General features: G+C 41.9%; 1 protein-coding gene across 1 annotated transcript in view; it reads left to right on the forward strand.

Moving 5' to 3' along the window:
* The window catches only part of LARS1 (leucyl-tRNA synthetase 1), a 57,484-nt gene extending 46,513 nt beyond the window's left edge, over window positions 1–10,971 (forward strand). The window contains exons 29-32 of the mRNA XM_084778191.1: window positions 377–481; window positions 1,627–1,722; window positions 2,690–2,822; window positions 10,592–10,971. Of these exons, the coding sequence (XP_084634317.1) occupies window positions 377–481; window positions 1,627–1,722; window positions 2,690–2,822; window positions 10,592–10,797 (540 nt within the window). The 3' untranslated portion in view covers window positions 10,798–10,971. The remainder of the gene's footprint in view (window positions 1–376; window positions 482–1,626; window positions 1,723–2,689; window positions 2,823–10,591) is intronic.
* The last annotated feature ends 3,532 nt before the right edge of the window (window positions 10,972–14,503 follow it).

Here is a 14,503-nt window from a genome sequence, read left to right on the forward strand (position 1 = left end):
TAGGATGGCCATTTTTATTATGTTAATTCTCCAAGGGAGTTTTTTCAATACTTTAAAATTTTTTTTATTTGTACAGTAAATCATCTAAATAAACAGTTGTAAATCCACATTTATTTTTCAACATCTGAAAACTCCACATCTCTAGTCTTTTCAGTACTGCCTTAAATCTCATTTTATTGTAAATGCCAATTATTCTGAGCAAGTAATTTGATTAACAAGCAAACACAGGTAAAGAGACCATGAGTCAAAGGCCTTTCCTTTACCTGCTGAAATGTAAAGATTTTATCAATTGAGAGAATGGTTACCTAGGAAAAATAGATTATTTTTTAACATGTCTTTAATGTGATTTTGTTTTTCAAAACCATTTGTCTATTAGGAAAACATGGAGAAGAAAGGGCCTCGAGTCTTGGATTTACAGTTGGAATTTGATGAGCAGGCAGTACTTATGGAGAATATAGTCTACCTAACGAATTCTCTTGAGGTAAGAGGGCCAGGGATTGTAGTTAATTACTGTGGTTTCCATAAAAAGCACCGTCTAATCTATAGCTAGGATATTTTTCATAAACTTCTTCTATGTTTAGTAATTTTACCAAATGAATAATTAATAAATGTTTTTGAGATGAAAGCAGATGAATGGATATAAAAGTTACAGATTTCTTACCTTATTCATTTATCAGTTACCTTATACATTAAAACATGGTCAGTGTGGCCTTGGGATTCTCCCTAAATTGTCTTTAAATCAGTCAAGAGAATTCCTAGTGGGCACAGACTCAAACAAAATAAAAAAAACCCAAAGCCCCCAAACCAGAGTGACACTTTGTATTTAGATGCCTTAAAAATTTTCCTGTCATGCTGCATTCTGAATTGTCCCACCCTCAGCCCTCAGAGTCACAGAATTGGCTTAATTGTAATATGTAGACTGAAATGTAGGTGCAGTCTCAGTCACAACTTACACAGAGTCCAAGAATGCTTTCCCTTAGCCCAGGCAAAAGGGAAACTAAGTTGCTTTAGAGTACTGGTAGAAGACTCAGAATGTGGCTGTAAGGATAAGAAGGCACAAAACCCACGCAGGTTTACAGTGACTGAGAACTCTGTCATGGAACACAGAGATAAGGAGACTTCTACATGACAAGCTGTTTTATTCATTAGTACTGTGCATTTGGTGCTGGTCATTGACCCCACAGCCTCCTGCTTGCTAAGCCTGTTGATTATGAGGTCAAAGATTAATAGACATCTGTCTTATGTCTATCTCTAAAGGCTCATCTATATACAGAGACTCTGCTTGGGTCTTCCATGTGGACAGTAGGCACAGGGCAGAGGCATGTACTGGGATCTGCACATGTTAGGTTACTGAACTTGCCTTCTACTTATGTAACTTGTTTAGGTGGAAGGCAGGTAGACACCAGACTCTGAAATAGAGAGGACCACCCACGACTGTATAAGGAGCCATGGCATGAGACAGCTAGGATGAATGTTGATAACATTGTAGATTTCACTTAACATTTATAAGGAAAACAGTACAGTTGTATAGATCATTTCATATTAAGTGGAAAAACCAGTTTGCTTTTAATGAGATGAGGTGGTTGTGTTAAGTGCTACTGACAACTTCTGGTTCCATCCACTTAGCTGGAACATATAGAAGTCAAGTTTGCCTCTGAAGCTGAAGATAAAGTCAGGGAAGATTGCTGTCCCGGGAAGCCGCTTAATGTCTTCAGAACAGAAGTAAGTTGAAGGAGCTACATTGAATCATTGCCTCTTAGGCCTAGGCAAGACTTGAGGTGTCCTAATGGTCTGGGTTGTGCCATGCTGGCCATCCCCTACTTTATTCCTATGCAGTATTAGTATTTGTAGTTTTAAAAAACAAAGTAAGATGTTCTGGACCTGGTTTTTCTTAAAAGAAACTAGATGTGTCTATGACTTTTAAATAGTGACAAAGCTTTCAAATGTCCCATTCTGACTATTTAACTGTTATGCAAGGCTGTTTGCTTTTTTGTGTAAGCCAGGCAGATGCATCATCTTAATTACTGTGGAATTGTGCCCTACCTTTTTGGTCATTATTGGTATAAGTATAAAGGTCTTACACATTCTGTTTAGCCTCCAAGAATCATTTCATATTTGGACTACATTTATGACTCCATACTGTCCTACTAGACAACTTAGGAATGTTGTTTCTTTGGCCACGGTGCTTTGTTTTGAAAGAGAAAGGTAATCAGTTATGGAGACCTTCTGAGTTTCTCATCTTGTAAAGATTCTCTCATTGTCTCACAGTGTGGCTAGCAAAAGTGCAGCCACTTGGATGGCAGCAATGAGTAAATGAAGTTCTTTATGCAGCTGTAATAATCTCTTTGGTGATACGGAAGTCATGTCTAGAAAGTGTGTCTTCCGTGCCTGACCTGTAGTATAAAAGTTGAACAAATATGGTAGTTGTTGAAGAAAAAATACTGCTATTCTTATAGTCTGTCATCAGCATTGATACATGCAGTTGTAATCTGCTTTACCAAGGCATGTGGGTGAAAACATGAACTTACACAGTTTTTACACTGTTTCATATTTGACTGTACCTTGGTCATGATTTTACAACACAGAATTAGAAATGCTTTTAGTGAGTATTGAAGTATAGTAGAGATTACCCTTGTTTTTGGCACTATTCAAGTTTGATACATCATAACTTACATTTTTGCTCTCCTAGCCTGGTGTGCCAGTTTCCCTAGTAAATCCACAGCCATCCAATGGCCACTTCTCAGCCAAAATCGATATCAGGCAAGGAGATAGCTGTGACTCTATAATCAGACGCTTGATGAAAATGGACCGAGGAATCAAAGGTAAAATGGTTTCCTTGAAACTCCCACTTAGTGTTAGCGCCTGTATTGACGCGTTAGTTGTAAGTGGGCACAGAGAAGACTTGCTTAAGGACAGCAGTGTAACACCATGGGAGAAGAATTGGCCCAGAACTGGAAACCTAGATTCTTTTGGGCTTGTTTGGGGCTAGGTAGCTAGGTAACTTTGCTGTGTCACATAAGTGCCAAGGAGATTCTCTTTCAGTGTCGTCAGTACAGTGAATTAGACATTTTTTCAGAATCCTGGTATACTGGTTCTAAATTTTACAATAAATGAGTTATGTCTCTTAGAGATAATTCAGAATTAGAATACTCTTTAGTATTCTAGACTAAACTGTCCATCTGGGTCTCTTCCTAGGGAAAGAGGAGAAATAGAATAAGAGTTTTGAGTGCTTTCCAGGCATTAGCTTTTTAATCTTTTTACAATTTTCAATGTAAGTACCATTATCATTATTCCATAATGAAATGGAGGTTCACAAAGGTTAAGTAACTTGTAAAGTTTGTTTAGCTGGAAAATTTCAAGCCATTTAGAAATCAAAACATCTGACACCAAAGCTAATAATTTTTTCTTTCAAACAGTGTTTATCCAGGCAAAATCCATAAATAACCTCAATTTCTGCTCTAGATTAAGATATATGTTCTGTGATTAAATTCAACATAAATGTCCGTTTCAGTCTCCGCAGAGTCTTACATGGCAGCTAGGCTGGCTGAAACCCAGGGAGACCTGCCTGCGTCTGCTGCCTGAGTGCTGTGGCTTCCCTTTCCAGGGCCCAGTGTATTAGCTGCTTTTCTTGTGGCTATGAAAAGAGACCTGACAAGTAACAGCTTAAGAGAGGAAGGGTTGGTTTTTGGCTCCCAGCTTGAGGGTATATGTAGTCCATGATGGCAAAGCCTGATAGCGAGGGCAGCCCTCTGCTGCTGCCATGGGGTCTTGAAGTGCTGGTCACAGTACATTTGCTGTCAGGAATCAGAAGGCAGGACACTGGTGCCCAGCTGTCTTCCTCTTCTCCTTCCTAGTCAGTCTGGGACCCTAGTCCATGGCGTGGTGCCTCACATTCACAGTAGGTCTTCTCTCCTAAGTTAAACCTCTTTGGAGATGCTCTTGCAAACATAACCAGATCTGTGCTTCCTTGATCTTAATGCAGTCAAATTAATGAAAAGTAGCCATCACTCTGACCTGGTCCTGCCAGGAAGATGAGAGGCCGGTCACGCTGTCTATGACTTTCCTTCCCCTTTGCTTTGTGTGTGAAGCCCTAGGTAACTTAGAACTCCTTATGTAGACCAGACTGACTTTAAACTTGTGGCAATTCTGCCTCTGCTTCCTAACTGATAGAATTACAAGTGTGTGGCCTTCTCATTTAAATTTTTAAAAATTCATTTCTTTGCAGTTTTGTATACAGGTTTCTGTATATGCTAGGCAAGAGGTCTCCTACTGAATTATATCTTTAGCACTTTTCTTTTAAAATAATTTTTAATCACTTTTATTCGTTATTTATGTGTTTATATGCACATGCATGTACTTCAGAGGACAGCTGTCAGGTCATCAGGCTTGTGCCTATTGAGCCATCTTGGTGGCCTTCTTTTTTTTTTAAATTGTAATTAAAAGTGACTGAGTCTGGGCTTGGCGTCACATGTCTATAGTCCCAGCATTTGGGAGACTGAAGTAGGATGACCAAAAGTTTGAGGCCAATCTAGAGACCAGCCTAGGATACACAGTGCGATCCTGTCTCAGAAAAAAGAATTGGATTATTTTCCATTGGTGTAAAATTTGTCTTTTATTGTGTGATATGATGAGGCGGAACGTGTGTGGTGTGTGGAGTTGTATTGTGTGATGTGATAAGGCGCGGCATGTGTGTAATGTGTGGAGTTGTATGATATGACAAGGCAGGGCATGTGTGTGTGGTGTGTGGAGTTGTGTGATGTGACAAGGCAGGGCATGTGTGTGTGGTGTGTGGAGTTGTGTGATGTGACGAGGCGGGACATGTGTGTGGTGTGTGGAGTTGTGTGATATGACAAGGCAGGGCATGTGTGTGGTGTGTGGAGTTGTGTGATGTGATGAGGCGGGGCATGTGTGTGGTGTGTGGAGTTGTGTGATGTGACAAGGCAGGGCATGTGTGTGGTGTGTGGAGTTGTGTGATGTGACAAGGCGGGGCATGTGTGTGGTGTGTGGAGTTGTGTGATATGACAAGGCGGGGCATGTGTGTGGTGTGTGGAGTTGTGTGATGTGACAAGGCGCGGCGTGTGTGTAATGTGTGGAGTTGTATGATATGACAAGGCAGGGCATGTGTGTGGTGTGTGGAGTTGTGTGATGTGACAAGGCGGGACATGTGTGTGGTGTGTGGAGTTGTGTGATGTGACGAGGCGGGACATGTGTGTGGTGTGTGGAGTTGTGTGATGTGACAAGGCGGGACATGTGTGTGTGTGTGGGGAGTTGTGTGATGTGACAAGGCGGGGCATGTGTGTGGTGTGTGGAGTTGTGTGATGTGACAAGGCGGGGCATGTGTGTGGTGTGTGGAGTTGTGTGATGTGACAAGGCGGGACATGTGTGTGGTGTGTGGAGTTGTGTGATGTGACAAGGCGGGACATGTGTGTGTGTGTGGAGTTGTGTGATGTGACAAGGCGGGGCATGTGTGTGTGTGTGGAGTTGTGTGATGTGACAAGGCAGGGCATTTGTGTGGTGTGTGGAGTTGTGTGATGTGACGAGGCGGGACATGTGTGTGGTGTGTGGAGTTGTGTGATGTGACGAGGTGGGGCATGTATGTAATGTGTGGAGTTGTGTGATGTGACGAGGCGGGGCATGTGTGTGGTGTGTAGAGCTAGTTCTTGCTCTCACAGTTACATGGCTTCTGAGGATGAAGCTCAGGTTGCCAGGTCTGGGAGTTCACCCACCCAGTGTGCCCATCCTACCAGCCCAGCATAAACACCAGCATAAATACTAAAGATATTTGTAAATCTCTACAGCAGCCCGATGTACTGAACTGTATGCAGAGCGGTGATTCTGTTAAACCAGGAACTGCAATCCACTCTTGGATGTGGATGTGTTTTGTGTTCTGCTCTGTCTTTTGCTGTCTTTTGGACATCTGTTGAGAGTCGACCTTGGGTGGTGTGTAGAAACAGTATATATCCTGTATATCTTGCGGTTTTGAAGATTCCACTGAGCACTGTAGGAGCTGCATGTAGTGAAAGGGTAGGGGAGTGAACTATTGGAGCACTTAATCTGTAATGGAAGAAGAAACTACTGAGTCTGTAAGAAAAGGGAAGCTTCCGTGCAGGCCATAGGGAGTGAGAGCTCCAGCTGTGCTGATTACAGACACACTATGGAGCTGATGCTGCTTGGATGGGCCTTGTGAAATGGAGGCAAGTGTGTTTCACCATACGTAATCATTAAACGGAGAAGACTAGGTGAGGGGCTTATGATTTATAAACATGGCTTTAAATTATAGTACAATGTTGAGAAATATAAAATATGCCAGTTTTCTTTTTCTCTTTTGGTTTGTTTGTTTGAGATAGTCACTCAGTGTAGCTCAGGCTGGCCTTGGATTTCCAAGCCTCCTGAGTGCTGGGTTATAAGTGTGGCCCACCATGCTTGGCTGTTGGAGTCACTTTTCAGGTCACTGAGTGTGTTCATATTGTCCAGCCTACAGAGCTTCCCTTATTCCCAACTGAAGCCCTGTGCCTCTTCCCTCTAGTCTCACGCGACCACTCCTTACCTCTCAACCTATTCTGGGTACTTCACGGCATATCTATAGTTTATTTTAAAGATTAGATACACTTTATTAATAATTTGTTGTTGTTTTGTTTTTTAAGATGTAAGCTTTTCATTTTTTTAAAAGATATGATAGCTCACTCTAGCCCTGAGCAAACTTAAACACTTTTCCTGCCTGGTCTCCTGAGTAGCTAGAAATATTACCCAGCAATATTTTCTTTTTCTTTCTTTCTTTCTTTCTTTCTTTCTTTCTTTCTTTCTTTCTTTCTTTCTTCTTCCCTCCCTCCCTTCCTCCCTCTCTCTCTCTCTTCCTTCCTTCCTTTCTTCCTTATTTCCTCCCTCCCTCCCTTCCTTCCTTCCTTCTTTTTTTTCCCTTCTATTTTTGTTTTTCAAGTCAGGGTTTCTCTGTATATCCCTGGCTAACCTAGAAGTTACTCTGTAGACCAGGTTGGCATTGAATTCACCGCCTCCCAGCTATTTTTTTCTTTCTTCTTAAGCTTATTTCACTAAGCAGAACGGGTTGGTGTGGGGAGATGGCTCAGTTTATAAAGTGCTTGTGCAGACATAAAGGTCTCAATTTGAATCCCCAGCACTTACATTCATACAAGCAAACCCAGGTGCGATGCCTGTAACCCCAATCCCTAGGGGTGTGTGTAGACAGGTGGGTCCCACGTAGGCAGCTAATCTGGCTGAAGCAGCAAGCTCAGGTTCAGAGGAGACCCTTTATAAATAGTAGAGTGGAGAGTGATGGAGGAAGACACCCGGCGTTGACCTCTGTCCTCCACCACATACGTGTGCACATGTGAGTGTACCAGTGTGTACATATACAGCACACACACACACACACACACACACACACACACACACACACACACACACAGTGTTTTCCAAGATCCATCCATGTTCTTAAAGGTATATGTTTTATTTTATGTGTATATGTATCTGCTCGAGGGTATGTATGTTCACCAGTGCAGATGTCCATGGAGGCCAGAAAGAGATGTAACTGGAGACACTCAACATGGGTGCTGGGAACTGAACCAGGGTCTTCTTCAAGAGCAGGGAGTGTCTTAAGCATTGAGCCATCTCTCTAGCCCATATAGGTATTTATTATGTTTTCTTAGTGAAATACCACAGAATGGTAGAAATGCCTTTGGAACAAATAAGCAGGACTGGAAAATTTGGAAAAATGAATATCTAGGAAGCCATGCTATGCCTCTTTATATTGTATTGCTTATGTTCAATCTTAATCAGATTTTGTAATAGAAAGAATGTGTAGCCCTGAAAGACTAGAGTGGATTTTAAAGAAAATGGATTTTGTGTGGACCCTAGATTGTGGTATCCTAGAGGATCTATCTCTACATTGAAAACTGTATGTGAGGTGTTAAATCAGGGGCAGTGAGATGCCTCAGTGAGTTAAGGCATTTGTTGCCAAGCTGATGGGAGTTTGGTGTCCATGGTGTGGTGGAAGAAGAGAGTCCTCTGACTTACACATGCACGCTATGGCATGTGTATACATTCACACTCACAAAATAAATAAATGTAGCCCCCCCCCCCCCAAAGATGTTAAACTAGCATTTCTATTTAAGACACTCAGAGAGCTGAGTTGCTCCTAGATGTGCTGGCATTGTTTCTCTCTGCTGTCTTTTCTCATGGAACCTCTGGCATAGTTCCTGTCTTTACTCATACCAGCTGTGGATAATATCATACTGTGTTTTTAAAAAAAATTATTTACCTTTATTTTATGTGCATTGGTGTCTTGGCTACATATATGTTTATGTGAGAATGGTGAGCTGCCATGTGGGTGCTAGGATTTGAACTCTGGTCCGCTAAAAGAACATTCAGAGCAGTCAGTGCCCTTAACCACTGAGCCATCGCTCCAGCCCTATCATACCGTGTTTTAAGTCTGGTCTTAATAACTGCTGTAAATTTTGTAAAATGGATAGAAGCATTAGCAAAGTTTGAAATTGACATTTGTGTGAGAATCCAGAGATGAGATCTAACCTTGATGCTTTCCATGGGCCCTGAGTTGCTCTGATATGAATATATTGAGTATATGAGATAGAAAAGCAGTTCAATACACACTTCACAGTCGGTCTGCTGCACCAGCCAGCGAGCAGTCCAATTAGTTCCAATTGTATTGCGGGTGATTATGATCTAGGACCAGGATGAACTCGACTCAAACCATCATTTCACTCTACAAAGGCCACTGAGCAAGTCTTGATGATAATGACTTTAAATCACTCATACCCATGCCACGTATGAACTAATAACTTGGAGGTGAGAGGCTTCATGTCATATTATCAGTCCCTAGGGGCTTTCAGTCACTCTTATCTTTCCTCTAAGTGCCTTAAATCTTGTGCCGTTTCAAACTTAAAATTTCAACGTTTTTAGTGATGAGAGAGATCTGGGATAAGAATAGATGGGAAGGCCACTAAGAAAGCCCTATAAATTTATTGGCAGTAATGAACTACATGGTAAAACATCAAAGCAAATGTGTTTTGTCACATAGAAGCCTTACTGAGTGTTAAGCTTTCTTTGAAATAATTTGAATTAGAATTGGTTGAAGTGATGGAGGAAGACTGTTAGAGAGGGCTGCAGTGAATGTATAAAACCTGCTGGCAGAACTTGTTACTACGTCTGTAGCAAAATATTTGGTGCCCCTGATGCACAGGTGAAATCGCAGTAGTTGTGACAGTGAATTGTATCTACTCAAATAAGATGAAGGCCATGGTGGAGACTGCCGGTCTCTCTCCTATCTTACTTGTCAGGGCTGTGCTTTGTCTTGGAGCAGGCTGTGTATGGTCTCTGCAGAGACTGAACACTCCCAGGCAGAGCTCGCTTTTATGGCCGATGCAGGTAATCTCTCTGTAAGCTCCAAGAGCTCTTCTCTAAACTTCAGCCTTTCAGTCTTTGTTTCCCAGAGAGAACAGAATGCCTGGAAGGCTGTATTCTGGGTCTGGCTGCCAGCTGCATTAATGTCTTACTTTATCTCCGTACCTCTTACAAAGCCAAGCTGTGTCCTCTTGAGACACCGAGAAGGAATGTAGCTCACAGACCACCCAGCAATCTGTTTTAGAAAAAGCTTAGAAGTAGTATAGGAAATGTCTTTTGGGGAGGGGCAGGTGAAGCACAAATGGCCACACTGTGCTTAGAAGGACATAGACCCAGAATGAGCATTTGTGTCTGTATTTTCCTACCCTATAAAAACAAAATTGTTTGATGTTGAGAAGTCTCAGAATTACTTAAATAGTTGTCAACCTGATTGTTAAAACACCAATTTATTCATAGGACAAGTGCTTGTTTGGTATTGGGCTGGTGTGTGTGTGTGTGTGTGTGTGTGTGTGTGTGTGTGTGTGCGTGTGTGTGTGTGTCAGGAGCCATATTACCAGCTTGCACAACAGTCGACCAAAGGCAGTCAGGTTAGAGCTCACCTCAGAGCTGCCCCTCCTTCTGACTCTCACCAGCACGTGCCACAAACACTTCTTGCCTCCTGAGCAGAAGAAGAAACAGGTAGTTCCATTTCTCACAGTGATTGTGACTTCTCCAAAAATAGCTCAAAGAAGGTCCTTTCCCAAGCTGAGCACATCCAGGAGCACCAGGGCTTTGTTGAAGCGTGTAATGATGATTTAGACCATAGGTCTGCACTTAAAAAGACACTGTTCTTCCTCCCTATGGTTTGACATTGCAGCTTTGTTACACAGAATCTGTTTTGGCTCGGGTGTAAAGCTGGAAGAGGATGAGGTTTACTAGATGCTAGCTTTGCTTCTGACACTGGGTCTTAAGAATCTGATGAAAATGCACCAGGAGTGGTGGCACATGCCTGTAATCCTGGCACTCAGGAGGCAAAGGCAAGTGGACCTCTCTACGTTCGAGGCCAGCCTGGTCTACAAAATGAGTTCCAGGACAGCTATACAGAGAAACCCTGTCTCAAAAAAAAAAAAAAAAAAGAAGAAGAATCTAATGAAAATGCTTGTGTGTGGCTGTTAGAACTAGGCTGTGCCAAGGACTGTATGTAAAATGCTCACGTTGGTGATCTCTTCTGCTGTAGATCTTTCCAAAGTGAAACTGATGAGGTTTGACGATCCTCTGTTGGGGCCTCGACGAGTTCCAGTGCTAGGAAGAGAGCACAGCGAGAAGACACCCATATCTGAGAATGCTGTTTTCCATGTGGACCTAGTGGGCAAGAAAGTTCACCTGACTGAGAACGGGCTACGCGCGGATATCGGTGACACGATGGTCTATCTGGTTCACTGAGCTCGTGCAGATTGGAGATTTAATATGGTTTCTAGAAAACCTCTGCTCTGAGAATCTCAAACTAGATCTAAATAGACTTCTTCTCTAATCCAGGTGCTCTTGGCTTCTGCGTGTAATCATAATTATACCAACTCACCTTTGATTCCTAATCTAATAAACTTGCATTTTTTTCAACTTTTGGCCTCTAAGAGGAATGGCTTGTACCATGTCTGTTTTTTTTTTTTTAAACAAATAATAGCTGTTTCCTAGGAGTTTTTAGTCTTTACACAGAAGTGCCAGGTTCCTTCCTTCTTGGTCCATTTTTGTGTTTCAGACAGGGTCTCACATTAGCTGACCTAATGGAGCTTGGAGGCCAGAAGAAGAAGAAGAAGAAGAAGGCTTCATTTCCTTGGAGTAGGAGTTAAGGCCATTGGGAGCCAGTTCTAGATATTGAACTCAGGTCCCCTGCAAGAGAAGCAAGTGTTCTTTTTTTTTTTTAAATTATTTATTATTTATCTATTTATATGAGTGTTCTATTTGCATGTATGACAGAAGAGGGCACCAAACCCCATTATAGATGGTTGTGAGCCACCATGTGGTTTCTGGGAATTGAACTCAGGACCTCTGGAGGAGCAGTCAGTGCTCTTAACCGCTGAGCCATCTCTCCAGCCCTGAAGCAAGTGTTCTTAACAGTTGAACTATCTCTCTACCTCCTTCTTTCTTTAAATAAGTAAAATACATGGTTTGAAGTCAAAACTATTCATTCACAAACGTTTTATACCACATTTCCACTTAATGGCTAAACATTAATATTTAATTTCTTGGTTATATCTTCTGTTTTTCTTTCCAAAACAGGCAGTTAATTTATATTTCAATTTTTTCTAATATGAATAGTAAGAGAAAATATTTTTCTATAAAGTTATATGTAAATATCTTTCTATAGAATTATATATACAATCATTTTGTACTTGGTTTCTTTTTTTTTTTTGTACTTGGTTTCTTAAACGCTAACAACATATTCAGGTTACATTGTTATGAGCATTGTCTTTCATGCTTCTCTCCACCGCCCCCCCCCTGCCCCGCCCTGTCCCGCCCCCCCCCCCCCCGCCCTGCCCTGCCCCGCCCTGTCCCGCCCCCCCCCCCCCCCCCGCCCTGCCCCTCTTCTCCTTCCTTCCACCCTACTGCATAATGGTGTGAAGGGGGACTTGCCTAGGCTCCTAGAATAGACACTGAGGCTGTTTGCAGGTACTACTCTGTAGACTCTGTTAAGAATATGTAGTGAGAGGCTAGAGGGGAGCATCATCCAGCAGCTACGCGTACCTGCTGCTCTTGTAGGACCCAGGGTTGGTTCTTGGCACCCACATCATGGCTCACAACCACCTATAACTCCAGTTTCAGGGGGCCTGACAACTCTTTTCTGCCCTACTTGGGCTCCTAAGTGCACATAGTATGCATAAATTGATACAGGCACACACAGACATGTGAAAATAACTCTGAGAAGAAAGGAAACATGGCAAATAACCTTATGAATATGTGGTGCATAGTTTTGGAAGTGTATAACCAGAGCAAATTTGTAGAAGTGAGCTAGCTTACAGGTTCAAGGGTATATGTTCCTGTACTCCTGTTAGCAGGTACCTGGGAGCAGCTAATACCAAGGATCTGAGAGGGGCGTGTAGCTACATGTGGGAGCAGTAAAGAGCAAGGGGACCTCACGAGACAGGCCTGGAGACGAGAGGAACATGGGGTGGGCGGATGTTACCTACACTGCAGTCAGGTGAGACTTCACAGACCAGTGTGAGAAGAAAGAGGACGAGGATGGGATTGAATGAGCAGCTGAAGGAGAGCAGGGCCCCACTCCCAGCTCCTGAGGCTTGCAGATAAGAATCTGTGGTAACGGCTGCGGACCCTGCTTGCTCTGAACATGGTGCTCAATACGGGATGTTTATGATTAGGAATGAGAAGGGAATTGGACGCAGGTAATTAGATGGGGCCTTCTCATAGGAGCTCTTGGATTTCAGGGTAAATCTGGGCATTTTTAATAGTCACTATACATTTTCGAAGTAAATATATTTTTACTTTTATATTTTATTTTTGGTTTTATAAGATAGGGTTTCTCTGTGTAATCCAAGCTGGCTTGGAATTCTGTAGACGAGGCTGACCTCAAATTCAGAGATCTGCCTGCCCCTGCTTCCCAAACATTAGGATTAAAGGTGTGCACCACCTTTAGTTAATGGCTTAATTTTAAAAATATATTTTGATATAGTTCTTAAAAATATATTCATTTTACATGCTTAAGAATGTATGGATTTAACACTAATTGCTTATTCACTGTTCTCTTTAGTGTCTTGAACATTACATTTACCTTAGAGCAATGGTTCTCAACCTTCCTAATGCTGTGGTGACCCCCAGCCCTAAAATCATTTTCATTGCTGCTTCATAACTGTAATTTTGCTGCTCTTATGAATCATAATGTGAATATCTGAAAGGGTGATTTGATCCCAAAGGGATCACAACCCATGGGTTGAGAACCATTGTTAGAATACCCCTAAACTGGGGTATTTCAATTAAGTTTCTCATTGTTCACTGGTGTGCTGTACACATTATAATAAGTGCATGTGAGAAAGACAACCCAAACCCAGGATAGAACATGACCCTTCTAAGGATCTAAAAGAATGTAATAAAGAAGTACTTACCACATTTTCAGTTTGCAGTTGGAGGTGGTAATTCGTTCCTCTCAACGTTTTTTGGGATAGGAAATTCAGAGGTGTGCTGCTCAGGGCTTTGCCACTAGCCACAGGAGTCTTCAGAGCACTTGAATTGTAGCTGGACCAGATCATGGTGTGCTGTAATGGTAGTTTATGTTCTAGAGTTTATAGAGGCACGGCATGCAAAAAGAATGCAAGATATCTTAATAATAATTTTAAAATAATAGTTGGCAGTTCTGGATCGATGGCTCAGTGATTAAGAACACTGGCTGCCCTTCCAGAGAACCTGGCTCTATTTTCAGCACACACATGGTGGGTCACAACTGTCAGTGAGTCTGATCCCAGGGGATCTGACACTCTCCTGGCCTTGTGGGCACCAGGCATGCTCATGACACACAGACATTCATGTCACAGCACCCACACATAAAATCAAACATTTTTTAAAAAAATGATTGTGCCAAATTATTGTCTTGAATATATTGGGTTAAGTTCATCTGATTATTATTACTTTTTGTTTCACTTGGCTAACAACAGTTAAGATAGCTCACAGTTTGCAGCACGTCTAGAGATTTGTTGAAATTCAGGCTAAACATACTTTTTGTGCCATTTGAAAATAAATTATCTGTTTATTCCATTTCTAAACTTGATAAATCCTAGAAATTCCCCCTTGTTAATGGTGATGACAGCATCCCAAGCATTTTGTTTCAGAAGCATCTTCCTGGACATCATTTCTGGAGCTATCTGTGCAGGCCACTTCCCTTTTTTCTAAAATCATTCTCAAAACTTGCAGACACATTTTGGATACTTCTAGATTCTTCCAGGGATGTATGATATGGTCCCTTCTCCCTTTGTAATTATATGGTTCAATGCATCTCTATGTTGGGGATAGTCTATCCTTAATCTTTTGTCTTAATGGTTTTCTGATCCTTTGAAGACCTTTTTTCTTGGTCTTCAAGCTGGAAGACCTTTCTGTCCCTGCTTTTGGATAAAGTATGGAATTGCCTCATCTTTCAGGGTTTACC

Source organism: Acomys minous, assembly GCF_964271855.1.
Source record: "Acomys minous genome assembly, chromosome: 4".
NCBI classification, from domain to species: domain Eukaryota; kingdom Metazoa; phylum Chordata; class Mammalia; order Rodentia; family Muridae; genus Acomys; species Acomys minous.